The sequence below is a fragment of the Miscanthus floridulus genome, chromosome 15 (assembly GCF_019320115.1).
Source record: "Miscanthus floridulus cultivar M001 chromosome 15, ASM1932011v1, whole genome shotgun sequence".
NCBI lineage: Eukaryota > Viridiplantae > Streptophyta > Magnoliopsida > Poales > Poaceae > Miscanthus > Miscanthus floridulus.
The window spans coordinates 34,608,320-34,628,377 of NC_089594.1; the positions used below are offsets into that span (position 1 = coordinate 34,608,320).

Consider the following 20,058-nt stretch of genomic DNA (forward strand, 5'->3'; position numbering starts at 1 on the left):
AAACTAGAGCTTTCAAATGTGCAGTTAGTTTTTATCAGGGTGAGATGAATATTTAGCTCATCAAATACAACTGAAATTTCATTAAATATGGGGCGCAAAACCTTGAAGCCACTAAAACAAGGACAATCGCATAACATAGCCACTAGAACAAAACGAGTAATCTGATATCACAGTTTTTACATTCTACAATTACAAGGCCATGACCATTGGCAGAATTAAAGAATAGTACTTGTTGTGTCTGTTAAGGTGTGTTTTTAATGAAATTGTTGTTTTTATATTCTCTTAACTCAACTTATTGTTTGATACTTTGATGTCTCTAATGCCATGTTCTGGCTCTTATTGTTGTTTCATGTTTTATCACAACAATTATTTTTCTACAACAACAACAAAGTCTTTAAGTCCTAGGTAAGTTGGGGTAGGCTAGAGTTGAAACCCAGCAGAAGCAATCAATGTTCAGGCACATGAATAGTGTTTTCCAAGCACTCCTATCTAAGGCTAAGTCTTTGGGTATATTCCCTCCTTTCAAGTCTCCTTTTATTGCCTCTATCCAAGTTAACTTCGGTCTTCCTCTGCCTCTCTTCACGTTACTATCCTGACTTAGGATTCCACTATGCACCGGTGCCTCTAGAGATCTCCGTTGGACATGTCCAAACCATCTCATCCAGTGTTGGACAAGCTTTTCTTTAATTGGTGCTATCCCTAATCTATCACGTATATCATCATCTCGAACTCGATCCCTTCTTGTATGACCGCAAATCCAATACAACATATGCATTCTGCGACACTTATCTATTGAATATGTCGTCTTTTCGTAGGCCAATATTCTGCACCATACAACATAGCAGGTCTAATCGTCGTCCTATAAAATTTGCCTTTTAGCTTCTGTGGTATCCTTTTGTCACATAGGACACAAAATGCTTGGCGTCACTTCATCCAACCTGCTTTGATTCTATGGCTAACATCTTCATCAATATCCCCGTCTCTCTGTAGCATTGATCATAAATATCGAAAGGTTTACTTCCAGGCACTACTTGACCTTTCAAACTAATATCTTCCTCCTCCCGAGTAGTAGTGCCGAAGTCACATCTTATATACTTAATTTTAATTCTACTGAGTCTAAAACCTTTGGACTCCAAAGTCTCTCATCATAACTCCTGTTTCTGATTCACTCCTATCCGGCTTTCATCAACTAACACTACATCGTCCGCGAAAAGCATACACCAAGGGATGTCCCCTTGTATGTCCCTTGTGACCTCATTTATCACTAAGGCAAACAGATAAGGGCTCAAAGCCAACCCTTGATGTAGTCCTATCCTAATCGGGGAGTCATCCGTGTCTCCATCACTTGTTCGAACACTAGTCACAACATTGTTGTACATGTCCTTAATGAGCCCGACGTACTTCGTTGGGACTTTATGTTTGTCCAAAGCCCACCATATAACATTCCTTGGTATTTTATCATAAGCCTTCTCCAAGTCAATAAAAACCATGTGTATGTCCTTCTTCTTCTTCCTATACCGCTCCATAACTTGTCTTATTAAGAAAATGGCTTTCATGGTTGACCTTTCGGGCATGAAACCAAATTGGTTCATAGAGACCCACGTTATTGTTCACAAGCGATGCTCGATAACTCTCTCCCATAGCTTCATAGTATGGCTCATCAACTTAATTCCCTGGTAATTAGTACAACTTTGAATATCCCCTTTTGTTCTTGTAGATCGGTACCAATATACTTCTCCACTCGTCAGGCATCTTGTTCGATCGAAAAATATGGTTGAATAGCTTGGTTAGCCATACTATAGCTATGTCCACGAGGCATCTCCACACCTCGATTGGGATACCATCCAGTCCCATGCCTTACCTACTTTCATCCTTTTCAATGCCTCTCTGATCTTAGATTCTTGGATTCTCCATAGAAAGCGCCTATTGGTGTCATTAAAAGAGTCATCCAACTGAAAGGTTGTGTCCGTATTCTCACCATTGAATAATTTATCAAAATACTCTTGCCATCGATGTCAGATCTAATCCTCCTTCACAATGAGATGCTCCCTTTCATCCTTAATGCACTTAACTTGGTTGAAGTCCATTGTCTTTCTCTCATGAACCCTAGGCATCCTATAAATATCCTTCTCTTCTTCCTTTATACTCAAATGTTGGTAAAGATCCTCGTACGCTCTACCCTTTACCACACTTACAGCTCGCTTTGCAGTCTTCTTTGTCACCTTGTACTTCTCTATGTTGTCCACACTCCTGTCATGGTACAAGCGTATATATCATTATTTCTTTGCCTTAATAGCCCTTTGGACTTCCTCATTCCACCACCAAGTATCATTAGCCTCACCTCCACTTCCTTTGGTTACTTCACACACCTCTGAGGCCACCTTCCGAATGTTGGTTGTCATCTTCTCCCACATGTTATTTATGTCCTCTTCTTCCTTTCAATAGCCCTCTTTGATACCTCTTTCCCTAAATACCTCTGACGTCTCCCTTTTCAGTTTCCACCACTTTGTTCTTTCAATCTTAGCTTATTTATCCCTACGGGTATGCACCTGAAAACGAAAGTCTCACACCAAAAGCTTATGTTGAGAAATAACACACTCCCCTGGTATCACCTTGTAACCCAAACATACTCATTTGTTCTTTCTTCTTGCGAGGACAAAGTCAATATGGCTAGAGTGTTGTCCGTTACTGAAGGTCACTAGATGAGATTCTCTCTTTGTAAAGAAAATGTTGGCTATCATCAGGTCAAAAGCTACCGCGAAGTCCAGAACTTCCTTCCCCTCTTGATTCCTACTACCATATCCAAAACGTCCATGAACTGCCTCAAAACATGCGCTTGTAGTACCTACATGCCCATTAAGATCTCCTCCTATAAAAAGCTTCTCACTACTAGGTACAGCTCTAATCAGGTCATCTAAGTCTTCCCAGAACTATCTCTTAACACTCTCGTCGAGGCCTACTTGGGGGGCACACGCACTAATTACGTTCAAGACCATATCACCAACGATAAGTTTGACTAAGACAATCCTATCTCCTTACCTTCTCACTCCCACCACACCATTCTTGAGACTCTTATCAATCAAAACTCCTACTCCATTTCTATTCACGACTGTCCCTGTGTACCAAAGCTTAAAACCTGTATTGTTCACCTCCCTCGCATTCTGACCATTCCATTTAGTCTCTTGAACGCATAATATATTTACACGCCTCCTAGTCACGATATCAACTAATTCTCTTAACTTACCTATAAGCGACCCTACATTCTAACTAACTAAACGGATCTTAGTTGGTTCGACTAGCTTTCTTACCCTTCGCACCCGTCGACTCAGATGTGAAGACCCTTGTTCATTTTTCACTACACCCGGGCGCCGATGTAGCGCGCCACTAAGGAAGCGACGACCCGATCCTTACTCACTTGACACAATACCCAGATCGTGACACAACGCGTCACCAAGGGGGTGCCGACCCGGCCCTTGCCCATTTAACACCATACCCGGGTTCCGATATGACGCGTCGCTAAGAGGGTTATGCCCCAACGATTTTTTTTTCGGGTTTCATCTCCATTAGAATGGCTAGATTTAACGTTGGCTCGCCACGCCTCTCACAACCCAAATACGAATTTTGTTTAACATGTCGACTTGCCTAGTACATAAGGATAATCAATAACCCTGTGGGGTTTCACGCGAAAAATTTGGCTAAAAAGGATAATTAAACTAATATTCATGTGTGCTTTATATTTTTCTGTCAGATTTGGCAAACAGGGTAATCTATACTATAGTATAAAGAGCGTGCAGCCTCAGATCTCAAATCTCTCTCACAAACCACTGTTACCGGCTGCACAGCACGGGTTTTCATAAACAGTGCAGGATCCGCAGATAAACAATAACGGGTTTTTAATAAACACTAACGGGTTTGGTTTTCATAAACAGTGCAGGATCCGCAAATAAACAGTAACGGGTTTTTAATAAACACTAACAGGTTTGCGAACACTGCTTTACCGGATTTTATGAACAGTGACGGGTTACTATGAACAGTGTTTAACCCATCAACGAACAACAACTTATTTTCTTTTTTTTTTACGCCTCAATACAAGTCTTTTTTCTCCACTATTGCCCGCGCATAGCGCGGGGTTCGCTGCTAGTTACTTTATTCTTTGGCGCTAAAACATTAGCAGCCAGCACATATTGGCGCACAAAAATTTCATTGCCAGCCTTTTTTTTGCGCCTCTCGATGACGGAAAATTGTAAAAGGAAAAAGAACACAGTAACCAACTCGGCTCGGCCACTCCCACCAGGCCACGACGGCCCATCATGGCCTGCGCCTCATCTCCCCAACCCCATCCCGCACTCGGCAGTCGGCAGTACCAACTCCGTAACTCTAAGGCGCGACGGCGGCGCGAGCAAGCAGAGCGCGGCGGCGGCCCTGCGCGGAGAGAGCGGCCCTGCACTGCGGAGCGAGCGAGCAGAGCGCGGCAGCGGGCGGCCGCGAGCAGCCGAGCAGGGAGGCCAGAGGCGCTCGCAGGGAGGCTACGGCGGACAGCACCTCGTCCACGCTGTGCGGCGGCAGGCGCACTGGGATCCATCACTGAGCTCCAAGAAACAGTCGTCTGCGCAGAGGGAGCCTCCACGTTCTACTCCTCCGACCCCAACCTCAGATCTACCCGCTTCGTCTTCCAGGTCACCCCCATCTCCTCTATTTTTCCTTGCTATTCCAATTACGTCTGCAAGATGGATTTGCCCAACCAAGATGTCTGTAGTTCTGTTACTACTTGCCATCTTCAGAAAAAAAAAACAGTTTGCCACACATCATCTGAATATATTTTTCAGCAATATGACATAGGCAGTAGCATTCAGTGATTTGTGTACACACGTAGATGGATGACAGTAGCATCCGTTGATTGTATAAATTCAGTGACAGTATTATAAATACATGGAATGCCATTGCTTGGGCTTTTAGTGGCTGCAATTAATTGGGTCGTGTAATCACTGGAAGGTTATAAACAATTGAACTGTACTTGAGTTTTTTCTGTATATGCGCCAAGTTCGGTTAGCATTTCTAAATGATGGGGAACCATGATAATAGTTTAAGTTCAGCATCAGGAAACATTGTGTGTTCTTACTAGTAGTTTACATGTTGCTCTTCTAACCAGATACACATACAGTAGACCAACTGCACATACTTTTTGTGTGCTGTTAAAAAAACTACAGGCAATCAGCACAAGGCAGCAGGATATATCAATGGTTCAGGAAGTTGAAGGCGCTTATTCTATATATTCTGTATATGACAAATTTGTAGAAATTTGAAAATGTAGCTTGTTATGATCTTAAAAATGCAGAATTACAATTATGCAAGTCAACTGTTTAATTGCAATTTATGCAACTTCTGGGCTCTTGATACAAGCTGTGTGTTTGCTCTTTTATGCAGGCTTCTGGTTGTGTGCTCTACTCTGCTATGCCTGCTATAGCCCCTCCAAAACAGGTATGCTTCTCTGTGCCCTCATGCATTAGTTTGGAGGCAAAATTTGGAGGCTTGCATGTAAGATTTCTAATGTTTTATTTCATAAAGGTTGCAGAAACATCCTGAGCTATGTTTGCTGTTCTCATTTGTAATTGCTTTGAGTTCAGATTTAGTTTAAATGGCAGCTTATTATGATGTATTTGGCTCAAGTAATTGAAGCACAATGATCTAAGCTGTTGTTCTGATCGAACCTGATGCTTCCTCCACACTAATAATTGCAACTTCAACATTTCATGGTTGTGATCCTATTTACATTTGAAGCACTAAACAAGTCCACTGCTGCCCTTGCTTTTGCAGAGTTCTATATTAATTATACTGCTAGATATGCTTGGGCGTTAGTGCCATGGCTCCTCATTACCAAGCTGCGACCTTGATCGCCTCTCCGTCTTACCCAAACGCCATTGCTTGGTCAAGTGACAATCTTGTGGCTGTCGCATCTGGTCACATTGTAACTATTCTGGTAAGTGCAATCCAATCACTCTAAGATGATCACATATATGTAATATTCTCAGGGTCATGATAGTTTATGTATGGAATATGGATAAGCCTAACCTTGCACTAACCATGCCCATTTTTTCATATTCAAGAACCCAGCTGCGCTTGATGGACCCCGTGGATTGGTTGGACTTCGTCGCAGTGACCCTCTTCCTATAGGAGTGGTTAAGAGAGAAGGTAAAACCGGTCTTTGCATTAGTCATCTCCCAGAGGACTTGCTTAACTTGGACATTTGTGTTAATTATTTTGTACAATGAATGAAGACTTAATTCATATATACTGTATCCAGAAATTTGTTGGCTTGACATCAGTTTTGTAATGTGAATGTGTGGTGCTTTAAAAAATGACATGGAACTTTGGGAACTATAGTGAATAAACTGTCTTGCTATTTGGTTTTTCAGTTTTAGCAATGTTTGAAGAAAATGTCATTAAACGCTTGCCTAGACGCTCTTAAGCACGAGGTGGAGCCCTGGCAACGAGGTCAGGATTGCAAAATTGTTTGTTGTGGTGTGATTCCATCCGTGCTTACGTCATGGCATCCTGTTGCTTGATTGCACCCACCCTCTGCTTGATTTCACCATGGGTTCTTTCACACAGCTAGAGCAGAGTTACATCTCCTTATATGCAGCTAGTGGGTTACTGCAACATAAACACCTCCCTTTGGAATCTTAGGTTTTACTAGTCATATTATCCTTATAATTCATTCAAATCAAACTACTATGACGAGTGCATGTTCAACCTTCTGAACAAATGTGATGGCATTTTTCCATCTGTTCCAAAGTACAAGGCAAGATGCACTTTAAGATTCAAACTTTGACCAACAACAAAAGTGGTTACATTGGATTTGTATTTAGAAATACTTTCTAATGATCAATTTTTTATTTTTTTTGTTGCCACATACGGTATATTATGAGAGAAATTAGCTGTCAAAGTACGATCTTGATGACTGTGCCATGTTAAACCACACCTTATATTGTGATGCAGGGAGTATAAAGTTTTCCATTACTGCCATTTCACCAAAGAGTGGAAAAAAAACAGGAAGCCCAGTGAGACCATGTAGGTGTATTAATTCTGTTTGATCTAAAATTTTCAATTTATCAATATTTGCAGATCTCTTGGAGCCATGTTTGTTGCCCACTTCCTTAGCACGTGAAACTGAACCATGTGCCCGATTGATTTCATGGTCTCAACAAGGATTTGCACCTAACTCTGGGTATACATACTTTTGACATTCTAAATGATCTTCTCTAGGTGTAAGTTTTATGTACAAGCTCATCTGTTCATCCTACTGTACTTACATATGTTTATAATATGGATGGCTAATGTAGGTGCTTGCTGGCTGTTTGCACTGTGGATGGTCATGTGAAGCTTTACCGGTCACCAATTTGGGAGTTATGTGATGAATGGGTTGAAGTGAGCATTTTCTGTGCTATTTAAGCAACATTTAATTTATGATGAAATGGTTGACTAAGAAGTTAGTCTGGATACCAACAAAATGTCTGCTACAGTGATTCTTTTTGGTTAGGGCCATGGTTCCCATGATCCACGCATAATGCATATAAGTAATATAATTTTTTTTTATTATTAGGAGAATCAGATGAACATTAACTGCATAACCTAGTTTTCAGCCAAAATTTCGTTCTGTACCACTTTCTTATTCCTGTTCCAACTTCTAATCAGAATAGAACTTGCAATTTAAGTTCGTTCTTGACTCTTTGGTTCTAGGATTAGCGTTTGTTTGCTCTTAGTTGTCTGTTATTAATTTCTAGATTATGCTGTTGTCTTTCATTGCATTTGTTTGTTAGGAATGATCAGTGATCACCTGTTCTAGGTCACTGATATTTTGGTGCTTATTAACATTTCACCTGGCCTAGGCCGCAGATATATCACAGTTGCTGTTTAACTACTATAAAACTATAAATTTCGGAGAGGATAATGGTTCTCATTTGACTTCTCCGGTATGATAACTTCTACTCTAGCATGTCATCATACGTTTTTCTGAATATGTGGCTAAAAGTATGATTTTTATAATCAGAAGAATACAAATACTGGGGAGACAGAGGTTTTAGGATCTACTTGTGAATTGCAAGAATCTCTTTCTTTCAGGGGTCCTGGACAGAGAAAAAGAAAGCCACCAAGGTGAATGATATTTTCTGTTTCTACATCATAACTTTGTCATTGAGAAAAGTTTCCACATTTGAAATAATAAGATGATCAAAGGAAGCACCATTTAGCCATCGTGTAGGATGTCAAGTGCTTATATGCAAGCACTTTGTACGAATTCATCTGTGGATGTCACAAATCTTTCCTTTTAATTTATTTTGTTGCAAGAAGACAACATTCTTAGCAATCTTTCTAACATCCATATACTGTACCTGAATCTGGTTTCACTGAATTTTTATTGAATATAGAGTTGATGGTTTTATTTATGACGGCAATGAAGTTGATTTAGACGCTTCAAAGGCTGCAGACTTCTCGATGGAACCATGCTCTAAATCAAAGAAGAAATCGTTGAAAAAGGTAGAGATTTTACACATTTATGCTGAAGTTTCGGTTTATTCTTTTACTTTGTAATAAAAGAGAAACCTAGTTGTTTCTTAACAAAAGGAAGAACCAATTATTCCCTCCGTTTTTAAATGGCACCGTTGACTTTTTACATCCGTTTTACTTTTGGTGTATTCGTCTTTCCTTTAAATATTTGTGCAAATAGACAAACATACATGGCATGCTTAAAGTGATTTGGATGACAGATCTAGTGACACTTTTTTTCACTTTCCTTAGCTACTAATTGAATAAATATTTCTGGTCAAAGTCTGAGAAAAAAATTTAAATGGTATCATGTGTTTAAAAATGGAGTGTCATGCTAAAGGTGTTTCGTAGCATAGTACATGACTATTTTGTGTTTTAACATTACTGTGTTTGTGATTCCAGACTGTAAAACCCAGGCATGAAGTAGTTGCTGTTAATGAACGAAACAGCACAGGAAATATTAAAGCATCATTGTCCTCCAATGGAGAAAACAAATCTCTTCCTCTCATCACGGCAAAACAGTATGCTTGTCATGCTGCACATTTGTCTTCCCTTGTAGTTTCATGGTCTCCAGTTGTGTCATCAAGTGATAAAACTTCTTGTTTATTGAGGCAATGGTGCATTCTTGCTGTTGGCTCTAAATCCGGAAATCTTTCTTTTTGGAAACTATGTAAGCCAGAATATTACACAATAGATGCTGGTGTGGTTATCAGTGATCCAATGCTCATCGGCGTTTTGCAAGCTCACAAATCATGGGTCAGTGTCATAACTTGGCAAGTTCTTTCTGCGGGCTCTTCAAAATCTTCGTTGCTTTTAGCTACTGGATGCTCAGATGGAAGGTAATTGTGATTTATCCGCATTGTCTGTAAACGGGGATGTGCTTTCTTCAGCGCACTATGTACTGTTTCTTGTTTGCTTACATGGATTTTGTGAGCTCTTCTTTACTCATGACATGGCAAAAGTGATATATGGGGATAATCATAAGCATAGTTTTGCTTCTATGTTTTCTGGAACAAGGTCAAAATTTGTCCATAAGAAGCAGAATGACCTGTATAGGCATGCAATGAGCTTGTCCTACCTCTGCCTTAATAAATAAAAATAAGAAAGCACTCCCATCCGCCATTTATTTTTCTAATTGCTGTGCTTGATGTTAAACAATCATGCAACTCATTCTCTGATGAGATATCTGGGCGGTGGTGAAAATACTTTAACCATATGTCTTAAAGATATTCATTCATCTTTGCCTCATAATTTACAAACTTTGGTTATTCCTATGGTTATTTATTACCTTTTGTATAGTTATTATTAGTTTTCTGTAAACGTTACATATCTCATGTTGAAGATTTGATATGTTTTTTCAGTGTTAAGATATGGTTAGGGAATATTGAAGGGTTAAATCAATGTGCAAGTGGAGAAGAAGTGCCATTTGTGTTAGTTGCTGAGGTATGTAATATATACCTGGTAGAGTTCACACTTGACATGTACAATTTATGTGTTTTTTTTAGATTGCACAACATCAAATCAATGTAGCATGCTTCTGTCCCTTCAAGTTTCATCCTTCTGAACCCTGATGTTCTTCTAACTAAAATTTTCATTCCAAATGTTTATTTGGTCAGGTCGCCACTGATTTATCAGCTCCAGTGTCGTCAATCTCATTAGCCGTACCTGCCCGGTCTCAACATGAGGTTAGTTTGGCAATTGGAAGAGTATCCGGGTCACTAGAAATATGGATATGGAATGCATCTAGCAACAAAATTGAGATTTCCAGTGCATGGCATGCACATGATCAAGTGGTAATGCTTCACATTAGTTGAGGATATTTTATCTTCAGAAAAATTAAAAAAGAAAAATGTCTAACATTACCATAGGTGACAGGTTTACAATGGGCTATGGATGGCTATTGTTTATTCACTTGCAGTCAGGTTTGTTGACTTTTTTTTTCATGTCACCTATTTGATTGCTGCGCCTTGATTGTATATTGCGTTTTAGCATGAGAACTTGTTCCCGAATATTGGGTTGATTGAAGCCATTGGATTGTTGAAAGTTTGACAGTCTAAGTAAAACATCGAATAGAGATGTGGGATGTGTGGTGAAAACCACTTTGAGTGAAGTATGAGTTGACCGCTTTAGCAAGCTATGCTCAACCACGGATCACTACCTTTTTTTTTCTTTCATATTCTTTCCATTCTCTTTTTCTTGTTAGACAATCATTCTTTTTTTTTTCTCGAACACGGAAGGGAATTGCGCATCATTTCTTTAATAGAGAAAAAGAAGAACAGTAAAAAGGAGGGAGAAGAACCCCCCTCCCTAAGGGAAACACTAGACCAGAGCAAATAGCCTTCCACAGCTAACATGACCTGTGATTGTGAGACATAAGGCCAAAGAAACTAGTCTAGTACAGGCCAAGCGATAAAGAGCACCAACAGAAACTTAGGAAAAATCAACCCACAACAAGCGATCCAGCCAGTAGCTCCTCGAGTCCTTTTGCACCAGCAGAGCACCATAGGATGCATTCATTTGTGATTGTCTGCAGTAATATTGTGATGCTTGGACTTGCACCATTAAAGACACTCATTCCTGTGCTTCCAAATTTCCCAGGCCACCAGGGTAATGAGTGTATTAAGTTCTTTTTTAGACAATTGTTCTTGACATTAACGTTGTTTCCAGTACACCTTTCAGTGCCCTGTATATTGTGTGAGTAAAGAAGATTAATAGCGTAGTGCTGAAAATTAACTAGTACCATTTTGGTATGATGCTATGTGGGGCAAGCAGTACTCTAGGTGCACCAAGAGGGCAAACGCGCCAATGGCAGCATGAGGCAGCAGGAACGTGTGGTGAGCGTGCCTTGAGTATATCTATCAGGTTGTTAGGCTTCGCTTCAGACTTTCAGTTTCTTAGGAAGTTTGTTTGGATAAGTTATATTTCTTAGTCTCGAGTGCACAAGATTAGGAGAGCTGGCATACAGTATGCTTATAAGATGTACCTGTGTAAGGTTAAGCAATACATGAACCTTCCTTCTATCTCCATTTTCTACCTCTACCCTTCCCATTTTCCCAACATAGGGCGTTGAGGTGAACAACCTCCTCCCACTCCCATCCAGGATCGCGATTACCTCCACCGCCTACCCACACTTACGAAAAAGCTAAGTACTTCTCGTGCTTATTTGTTTTAAGAAGAGTAAAATGCACCGTGGGTCCTCAAACTTGGCTTGGGGTCATCCAGGTCCTTAACTTACTAATCGTGTCACATTAGGTCCAAATCACCATAACTTGAAGTAATCTGCATGCATAGCACATTGACTTCACAATGACATAGCACCATTGTGTGGGGCTCACATGCTTGGGAGGGAAGGGATGTGACTCACATGTGGGCCCACATGCGTTTCATGTCATCGTGCAGTCAGTGTGTCACGTAGGCAGATTAAATACTCAAGATATGGTGACTTGGACCTCACATGACATGCTTAGTAAGTTTAGAGATTTTGGTGTGCATTTTCAAAGTTTAGGGGCCTATATGGCACACTCAGCCAAGTTCGGGGACTGATGGTGCCCTTTTTTTTTTGCGAAAATGAGCCCTCTTTTACTATTGCACTATCCGATGGTCTGGTTTCATTTTGATAAATATAACCTGTAACAACTTGAGTACCAAGGTGCAGCATGGTTGGTAGAACATCCAGTTGAGAGGCTGCCCATGTGATCTTTAACCCAGGTGCTCGCGAGTCCTGGTTTCTTGATGTATTCTCCGTGGCAGTTTATTTTTTCTTTTATTTTTCATTACCTTTGATAAATTTAAAAGCTGAAATCTTTCTTGATTGTTGATTAATTTACTAGTTCAACTTATTGTACTATACAATTCACTCTGTTCTTCCTCCTGAGAAGTTGTATCACTCAGATTTTGAAAGTTGCACCTTTCAACCTTGATGCTTTTCATTTTTTCTTCCTTTAGGACAATTCTGCACGTTGTTGGATCTCTCATGAAAACCACCTTGAAGAAATTTTTGTGCATTCAAATTTTCCAGAGCTAAGGGAGTCAGCAGATGTAAAACTAGTAGATACTTAAATGTTTGTTATCCTTGATGTCCAATTTTTTTCCATATAATTGGGTTCTCAATATGCATGCAGCTGTCCGAAGTCTCTGATCGATGCTATGGTCTTACAGTAGCACCCGGAGAACAGATGATTGCTGTGGTATGCCTTAGGCTTTTGTATCCAACATCTTTTTGTTCAACTGAACTGTTACTGTCGGTGAAGAGATATGCATAAGCTGCAATTGATGGCTCTCTTTTTTCAGGTCCGCAGTTTGGATCTGAACCTTTTGAACCAGATGTATCAAGTCAGGTAATTTTACTTATGCGTTGTGAAAAGTACTGGGTTCTTGTGCTACAAATCTTCCATGCTTTAATATAACATTTAGAATTAATTTTGGTAATCAAAACAACAGGACACAAAAGGCGGTGGTTGAGTTCATCTGGATCGGTGGCCAATTTGTTGGTATTCCACTCGACAGGAGCATTGATATTTGCAGTCCACGGTCTGCAGACTTATCGTCAAGTAACCTTACATGGTGGGGATCCAACATTTTGTGGTCGCTGAAGAAATACGAAAATGTTGAAAAGAGGCTTGTGTTATGGGATGTTGTAACTGCGCTGCAAGAGTTGAAGAAATCTGCACCTGCCTTTCTGGAGACTTTAGTGCATAGTTGGGTCTCAGCTTTATTTTCGGGCGACCCACTGTGTGTTTCTATCAGTGCCCCGTCATGTTCAATGCATGGCATGATGCCCTATGTCAGCTCACGAAAGCTACACTTACTGAACATAATTTGCAGAAAAGTAATGCTCAGCAATCATGCACAGCATGGTCCTGGTGCTCAAAACAGTAATGAGGAAACAACTGATTTCTGGTACGCTCTTTTGGTAAGGAGTGAAACAGAACTGCGAGAGAGGCTGGTGGGTTTCACCTTTGCTGCAGTCCTGAAGCGGACCGCATGTTTGTTTAGTGGTACCTCTACTGAAAATTGCTGGTTTCCTGTCGGGGTTGCCCAGATGGATTCTTGGGTATCCATGAATTACGAAAAAGTGCATAGCCAGCTGCAGTCTATCAGATCGAAGATCAAAGATCTAGGAAGCAGGTGCATTTTCTCATCTCAATTGATCAATCATCTGTCATCCAGTTTCATCTGTGAAAAGAGAAACCAGTTCACTAACATTGGGCACGGAACCTAACTGTTTCCTCCTGCAGGATCGACAGATACTCTGATGTAGAAAGCTGCCGCTACTGCTCTTCGCCAGTCCATTTCGAGTCGCCTGATGTAGCCATCTGCGGAGAAAGGCACATGCTGTCGCGGTGCAGGGCATCCATGATCCTGTGCTCCGTCGTGCAGCCAGTGTGGCACTGCGTGTGCTGTGGTGGCACGGTCGACAAGCTGTTGCCGGAGTCGTTCTTCACCATGCAGGCGTCCACCATCCATGATGAAGGATTGCTCGATTTGTCAGCAGCCTCCGTAGCACTCTGCCCCTTCTGCGGCATCCTGCTGCAGAGGTCGATGCCGGCGTTCCTGCTCTCCACCTCGCCGGTTTAGAGTCTTTGGATGCTAGTAGTAAGCCTCCAGGAGTAGTAATATCGTGATTCATTAGAGATTAGTACCAACTACTAAGTTTGTTCTAGTTGATGCTGCTTGCTCTTATCAAGTATTTTTTTTTGAACGCAATGGCAGGAGCTCTGCCTTTCAATTAAGTAAGAGAGAAAGAGAGTTTATGTACAAGCAACAGAGATAGGCTGTCTAAAACAACAGGGAGGGGGAACAGAGCCACTCAAAAACAGCCAACAATCAAGGGGGAGGCAGCGGCTAAACCTAAGTGAAAGCTCTCTTTCTTTGCTCTCTGTCTTCTTTGATTCTTGCAGCCACCTGTTGCGCTGTTTCTGCTTCATTGCTGAAAATTCTCAAATTTCTCTCTTTCAGAGTGGCACTGTGGCAGTGCGGTGCCCGTAGTGGGGCTCGAAATGTTTGTGAGCTCGCCGCCGTTTTCTGGTCAGTGTTTGTGGCTTTATTCTTAGGGCCATTTTGAATATGAAACTGATGGGCCTTTTGGTTTGAAATTGGACGCTTACGGTGCCTGATTACCTGGCCCAAATCAGCTATCTCTTACCGGACTCTGTCTCATTCGATTAATGTTGCGGACATGCACTTCCGCGAAAACCAAGCTCCACCATGTTGAGATCAACGACTGCAAAAATCTCGAATCACTGAGTTTAGGCCAGGGTTTAGGCTGCCCAAAAATCGCACTCTACCGGCGTCGTCGCGGACAAACGTAGCTTTGCGGCTTTGCCTCTGGTTTGGTACAGCTTCAGCCCAATAACGAAAGCCAGCCCAGCCCAATTTCCATGTAACCCTAGCCCAGTAACCCACCGCACGTCCGCACCAGACTCCCTTGAGCTTCAGCTTCAGCCGCCGCTCTGCTTGTCGTTCGTTTACCTCGATCCTCTGTCCAAATCGAGCCACCCTCAACTCAACCCCCGGCCCCCGGCCGCCGACCGTCACCGCTACTCCGATATCGGTCTCCGCGCGGGCGCGTGGATCTGCTCCAGACCTCCACGCTGGCTCCGCTCTCTCTATAGTGGAGTATATACGGTAGTCAAGAACCACGCCACCTGAACTATCACACGCAGCATCGACCCCTCCATTCTCCACCCATCGTCGTTCCACCGCTGCAGCCCGCAAGAGAGCCACCGGCCTGATTCCATTGATTCCCTGCCTGCTTCTCCATCCGGCGACCATGGAGTCCATGAAGAAGAAGGCGAAGCAAACACCGCCGCCGCCGAGCCCAACCGCTGACCAAGACGACGGCAGCGCCGGCGGCGGCGACGATCGGATCAGCGCCCTGGACGACGACTTGTGCGAGCTCAGCCTCAGGTTGGCGCACCTCAACGTGAGGGAGCTCGTGCGCACGAGCGTGCTGTCCAAGCGGTGGCGCAGCCTCTGGAAACGCTTACCCGTACTGGACTTCTTCGGGTGGCCGGTGCTCTTGTCGGCCGGCGACCTCAGACAGTACATCGCCATCGTCAACGACGTACTGGAGCAGCGTGCGGGTGCGATATCGGAAGCCCGCATCGACGAAGTGAAGATCCCGCTGTTATTGGACGCGCACTCTTTTCTCCTTCTCGGCCAAAGACAGCAACGCCTGTGGCCGGCCATGGAAGCAGCGAAGGCGTGGATTCGTTACGCCATGCGCCACCAAGTGAAGGGTTTCCAGTTCAACCTTTGCCTGCCACCACTAGCCAACAACAAGGCACTTGTAATAGATCTCGATGAGCTTCCTAGCTCCCCAAAGCTGGAGTGTATGCGTTTGGGGTTAAGGCACGCAGTAGTCCAACTCCCACGCACCGCGGTGTTCACATCACTCAGGGACCTCACGCTCGAATTCGTGCAGCTCGCAGTGGGCAGTGGCCACCTTCTTGCTCGGCTCTTGTCATCGGCGTGCTGCCCAATCTTGCAGAAGCTGCGCATGATGCACGTCTTCACCAGTGAGCTGGTGCTCGACGCCGGCGAGCTCTTGGAGCTGTCCATGGAATGTGTCTGTGTCGATAAGATGGGGTTTCTGGAACTGAGGACCCCGAAGCTCCTGTATCTTGAAATGAACTAGTGCTATTATCTCGGGGCCGTCAGGGTCTCAGCCCCGGGGCTCAAGGAGGTCACTTACTTGGAGAACACAGCCTCTATCCACGGCCCGTTGCCGTGCCTGTGGCACATAAAGATTGACTTGATCACCCATAAGGAGGAGGAGGAGGAGGACGACGACAATGACGAAGACCCAAATAGTAGTAGTATCTGTCTCCTCAAGCATTATATCTCTTCAGTCAGGTGCCTGGTAGTGGATCTTTACGTTCCATCGGTATGTATATATCTTGTGAGACTGCGGCTTTACTTTCACTGTTTGTTTCACACTCTTTCTACTTGTTAGCTTAGCTCGATGCAAGGTTCAAATCTAATCTATTGCTGACAATATTCCTTTTCCAGTTGCTTAATTACATCTGTTTTTTTCTGACCCTTGATTTAATCAGGAAGAAGAGCGGCGCGTTGACTTGATCAAAGATAAGATACCACGGCTTCCTAATGTCGCATCTTTGTTGGTTAGCATTGATGTTAAGTGTGAGTGCCATTCCTTTGGAGATGGTGTCGCAGGTCTCCTCACAAGATTCAAAAATCTCAAGCATCTCAGTCTGCAGCTAGACGATTCGCCACATATCTGGTATAAGAGGGTGAGCAGCACATTATCGTAACTAAGCCTGCAGAGTTTTATATACAGTGTTTCCCTTGCACTAAACCATGCATATCGATCTCCATGCTGCAACAGGATGAATATTACTACCATGATGTATGTGGAGACTTCGATTTCACCTGCAATCATCCAGACCTATGGGGATCAAGCGATATCTCTTTAGCTAACCTCAGCGAAGCAGATTTTAGGGGAATGACTGGAACTGGCTGCGAACTCCGGTTCTTGCAGTTCGTGCTCGCAAGCGCCACGGATCTTCAAAGTGTGACCGTAAGCTTCAACTTGTACTTCATTAAAGAAGATGGGTATCAGAGCAGAGGCTGGCTTACACATATGGGTATCAGAGCGGAGGCTGGCTTACACATATGATCCTATTATATCAAGCTTTGCATAACTCAATTGTTACGCCCCTAAAATTTTCTAACATGGAACTTCTATGCTTTAGGATCAACACTATGAGCTAAGTTAACTCTTATCCCTTTAAGCTTAGTCTAGCCTCTTGTCTCTTCACTGATATTTTAAGAAAAAGAATTTTATAATAGTGACTACAAATTTATTTTCTAAACTAGCAATTTAACAACTAGATGATAAATAATCATGGGAATCGGGCGGGATGAATACTGGGTCACCTAAGTGAGGAATTATAAATTTTAGTAAGACGCCCTATGTACTAAGCATGATATGCTGTAAACGTCAAGAGAGTGTTTCTAAATCCCTTATCTAAATTCTCAAGCATGGTATATAGAGATAGAGATAGAGATAGTGAAAAAGAACATGAGAATTCGATGCGTCTGCTATTTGAGCTTGCTGGGCCGTGTGACCTTTCGATGCTTAGGCAGCGATTGGTTCCTAGTATCGAACCATACACGCACTAGTGCATCATGCCATCATGGATAGCCAGCTGAGGCCCACATGTCCCACCATTTGGTTGCCCGAATTTTTTACTATTTGGCCCTTTTTTCGAAAGTTTCTCTCAAATAGACCCCTGGCGGAAAGAATTCCGGAAATGGATCCTTGGCTCAGCGCCAGAGACTGGCGCCGAGCTCGGCGCCACGGTAGGGTGAAGTGGCGAGAAAAAAACCCGAGACGGAGGAGAAATAAGAGGAAGAACGCTCGGAGAAGAAGTGTAGGCTGGGTTAAATGTAGGTGTCTCGGCGCCATTCACTATGGCGCCGAGCTCGGCGCCAAGATCTACGGCGCCGAGCTCGGCGCCACAGTGAATGGCGCCGAGACCCTGGCAGGCTATTTCCCCGTGTCCAGGAGCTCGGCGCCAGTGACCGTGGCGCCGAGCTCGGCGTCAGTCACTCTGGCGTCGAGCCAAGGGTCCATTTCCGGAATTCTTTCCGTCAGGGGTCTATTTGAGAGAAACTTTCGAAAAAAGGGACTAAATAGTAAAAAATTCGGTTTGGTTGCCGGATCGAACTAGTCCCTACCGAACTATCCAGAGCAATCGAATATTCTCTTGTGATGTTGGATCATCTAGTTCGGCAAAAAATACTGAACTACACCATGCAGGACACCAGACTGACACCGGGCTGAGCGTCTGCATCCTGCTCGCTGCTCACATCTCCGCTCGCCGTCTCACCCCTTCGCCCCTCCTACTCCGGCCGGAGCCGCATGGATTACTGCTGTTGGTGTGTATTAGCAAAAGATCGATTTGACTATGCATGTGTGGATTACAGCTTTCTGTCCCTGATTTTTTTGATCTGTTGCATTAGTACAGATGCAATTACCTCCTTGTAAATAACGTGAGTGCAAACCAATTATATTCTCATGTGTGGATTACAGCTTTCTGTCCCTGATTTTTTTGATCTGTTGCATTAGTACAGATGCAATTACCTCCTTGTAAATAACGTGAGTGCAAACCAATTATATTCTCTTTTTTATAATGCTCTCCTCAGGGCGTCCATCGGTCCGGATGCCGCTCTTCCTCATCACGCGCCCCGATCGGGCCCGCGACGCTCGCTCCCGACGCCCAATCCCATTCCTCTGCGGCCTTTCTCCAACGCAGGGGCGCAGCCCTGCGGGCACCGCACCCGCCCGTCCAGCGGCGGACCCAGAAAATATTTCAGGGGGGCTGAACAACACTGTTGTTCGATCTTAAGTCTCAACCCCCCTTACACTATAGAATTTTGCCTAAAAATTTATGAGGGCTCCACAGGGGTTCCACTGCTGCGAAATGGGTAGGGGGGCTTGAGCCCCCCGCCCCACCGCTATGTCCGCCCCTGCGCCTGCCGACGCCTTCTCGGCGTGGTGGTCGCTCGTCGCGGGCACTACACCCGCCCACCTGCTGCACCCTCCCAACTCCGCGCCGGCGTCGATCTCCGCACTAGCATCGAGCTCCGCGAGACGACAAGCAGCCTCAATTCGTCCAAATAGCAAGGTGATATTTGTGCTGAAAGTGCACGTTGCAAGCATATCCTTCAAGTATTTCAGATGTTTCACAGGTACGTTGCAAGTGTTTTATATCGATGTTGCAAAAGTATATCGTGATGTTGCACATGTTGCAATGGCTATACACGTATGTTTCAATTGCAATGTTTTTTTAAGCGCTAGGCAGTTTCTAGGCGGTAACCCATCTCCTAGCGCCTAGGCATGCATAGGCGCGCCTAGGCGTTTTACACATTTTTTTAATTACCTTAAAAAAGAGAAGAAATTAGAGATATATGGACCTTATTTAACATAAAGGCCCATTAAAAATAGAAAGGCCCATCAAAGCAGAGCCCACTTATCCACTAGGACCTTATCCACCAGGCATCTACCCTCCTCCTAGACGCACGCAACCGTCTCCACCACTGCGCGCCTCGCCGACTCCTCCCCATCTCCGTGGCTGCGTGACTCCTCCTCATCTCCGAGGCCGCACGTCTCCTCCCTTGCTTCTCTGTCGCGGCCAGCCTCCTCCCTTCCTTCTCCGCCGCGGCCAGCCTCCTCCCTTCCTCTCCGTCGCGGCCAACCTCCTTCCTTCCTTCCTTCCCCGGCGCCGCCAGCCTCTTCTCATCCAAGCATGTTGTCTCCTCCACCGCGCAACCGTGTTTGCCATCTTCGACGCCACCCACAGTCCCATTCATCAAGGATCTACACAGAGGGACAAGGGGGACGACAAGTCTGGGCACCGCGGTACCCCGTCGCCCAGCACATAAGCGCGCCAAGGCGAGCGCAGAATAGTGCCTTGTCGGACATTGTTCAATTGTATGTTTCAAATGTTTCATCTATTTTAGACATATGTTGTATGTGTTTTATTTGGA

The 20,058-nt window shown here is 43.8% G+C and overlaps 2 protein-coding genes across 6 annotated transcripts; both read left to right on the top strand.

The window, feature by feature from the left end:
- Positions 1 to 4,331: 4,331 nt before the first annotated feature.
- On the top strand, positions 4,332 to 14,238 carry LOC136508994 (uncharacterized). 5 transcript variants are annotated; one of them, XM_066503780.1, is made up of 18 exons: positions 4,332 to 4,676; positions 5,425 to 5,478; positions 5,815 to 5,977; positions 6,105 to 6,189; positions 7,123 to 7,225; positions 7,341 to 7,425; positions 7,887 to 7,970; positions 8,048 to 8,151; positions 8,424 to 8,532; positions 8,944 to 9,380; positions 9,903 to 9,984; positions 10,158 to 10,334; positions 10,410 to 10,463; positions 12,487 to 12,579; positions 12,663 to 12,728; positions 12,832 to 12,878; positions 12,982 to 13,668; positions 13,779 to 14,238. In XM_066503780.1, the coding sequence occupies exons 3-18, from the start codon at positions 5,861 to 5,863 to the stop codon at positions 14,116 to 14,118; spliced, it is 2,670 nt and encodes an 889-aa protein (XP_066359877.1). In that variant the 5' UTR covers positions 4,332 to 4,676; positions 5,425 to 5,478; positions 5,815 to 5,860; the 3' UTR covers positions 14,119 to 14,238. The 5 variants fall into 5 exon arrangements, with proteins under 5 accessions (XP_066359877.1, XP_066359878.1, XP_066359881.1 ...); XM_066503781.1 differs by having other exon boundaries at positions 8,051 to 8,151; XM_066503784.1 differs by lacking the exon at positions 12,487 to 12,579.
- Positions 14,239 to 14,377: 139 nt separating this feature from the next.
- Positions 14,378 to 18,607, top strand: LOC136508996 (FBD-associated F-box protein At2g26860-like). The gene is made up of 4 exons (XM_066503785.1): positions 14,378 to 16,429; positions 16,599 to 16,796; positions 16,892 to 17,083; positions 18,329 to 18,607. The coding sequence occupies exon 1, from the start codon at positions 15,314 to 15,316 to the stop codon at positions 16,178 to 16,180; it is 867 nt and encodes a 288-aa protein (XP_066359882.1). The 5' UTR covers positions 14,378 to 15,313; the 3' UTR covers positions 16,181 to 16,429; positions 16,599 to 16,796; positions 16,892 to 17,083; positions 18,329 to 18,607.
- Positions 18,608 to 20,058: the final 1,451 nt, after the last annotated feature.

Excerpts from the sequence above, each read along its gene's own strand:
- LOC136508994 (XM_066503780.1), top strand. The coding sequence starts at position 5,861 with ATGGCTCCTCATTACCAAGCTGCGACCTTGATCGCCTCTCCGTCTTAC. Across the intron at positions 8,533-8,943 it reads AGAAGAAATCGTTGAAAAAG|ACTGTAAAACCCAGGCATGA; the intron begins GTAGAGATTTTA and ends TTGTGATTCCAG. Across the intron at positions 10,335-10,409 it reads GGCATGCACATGATCAAGTG|GTGACAGGTTTACAATGGGC; the intron begins GTAATGCTTCAC and ends ACATTACCATAG.
- LOC136508996 (XM_066503785.1), top strand. The coding sequence starts at position 15,314 with ATGGAGTCCATGAAGAAGAAGGCGAAGCAAACACCGCCGCCGCCGAGC.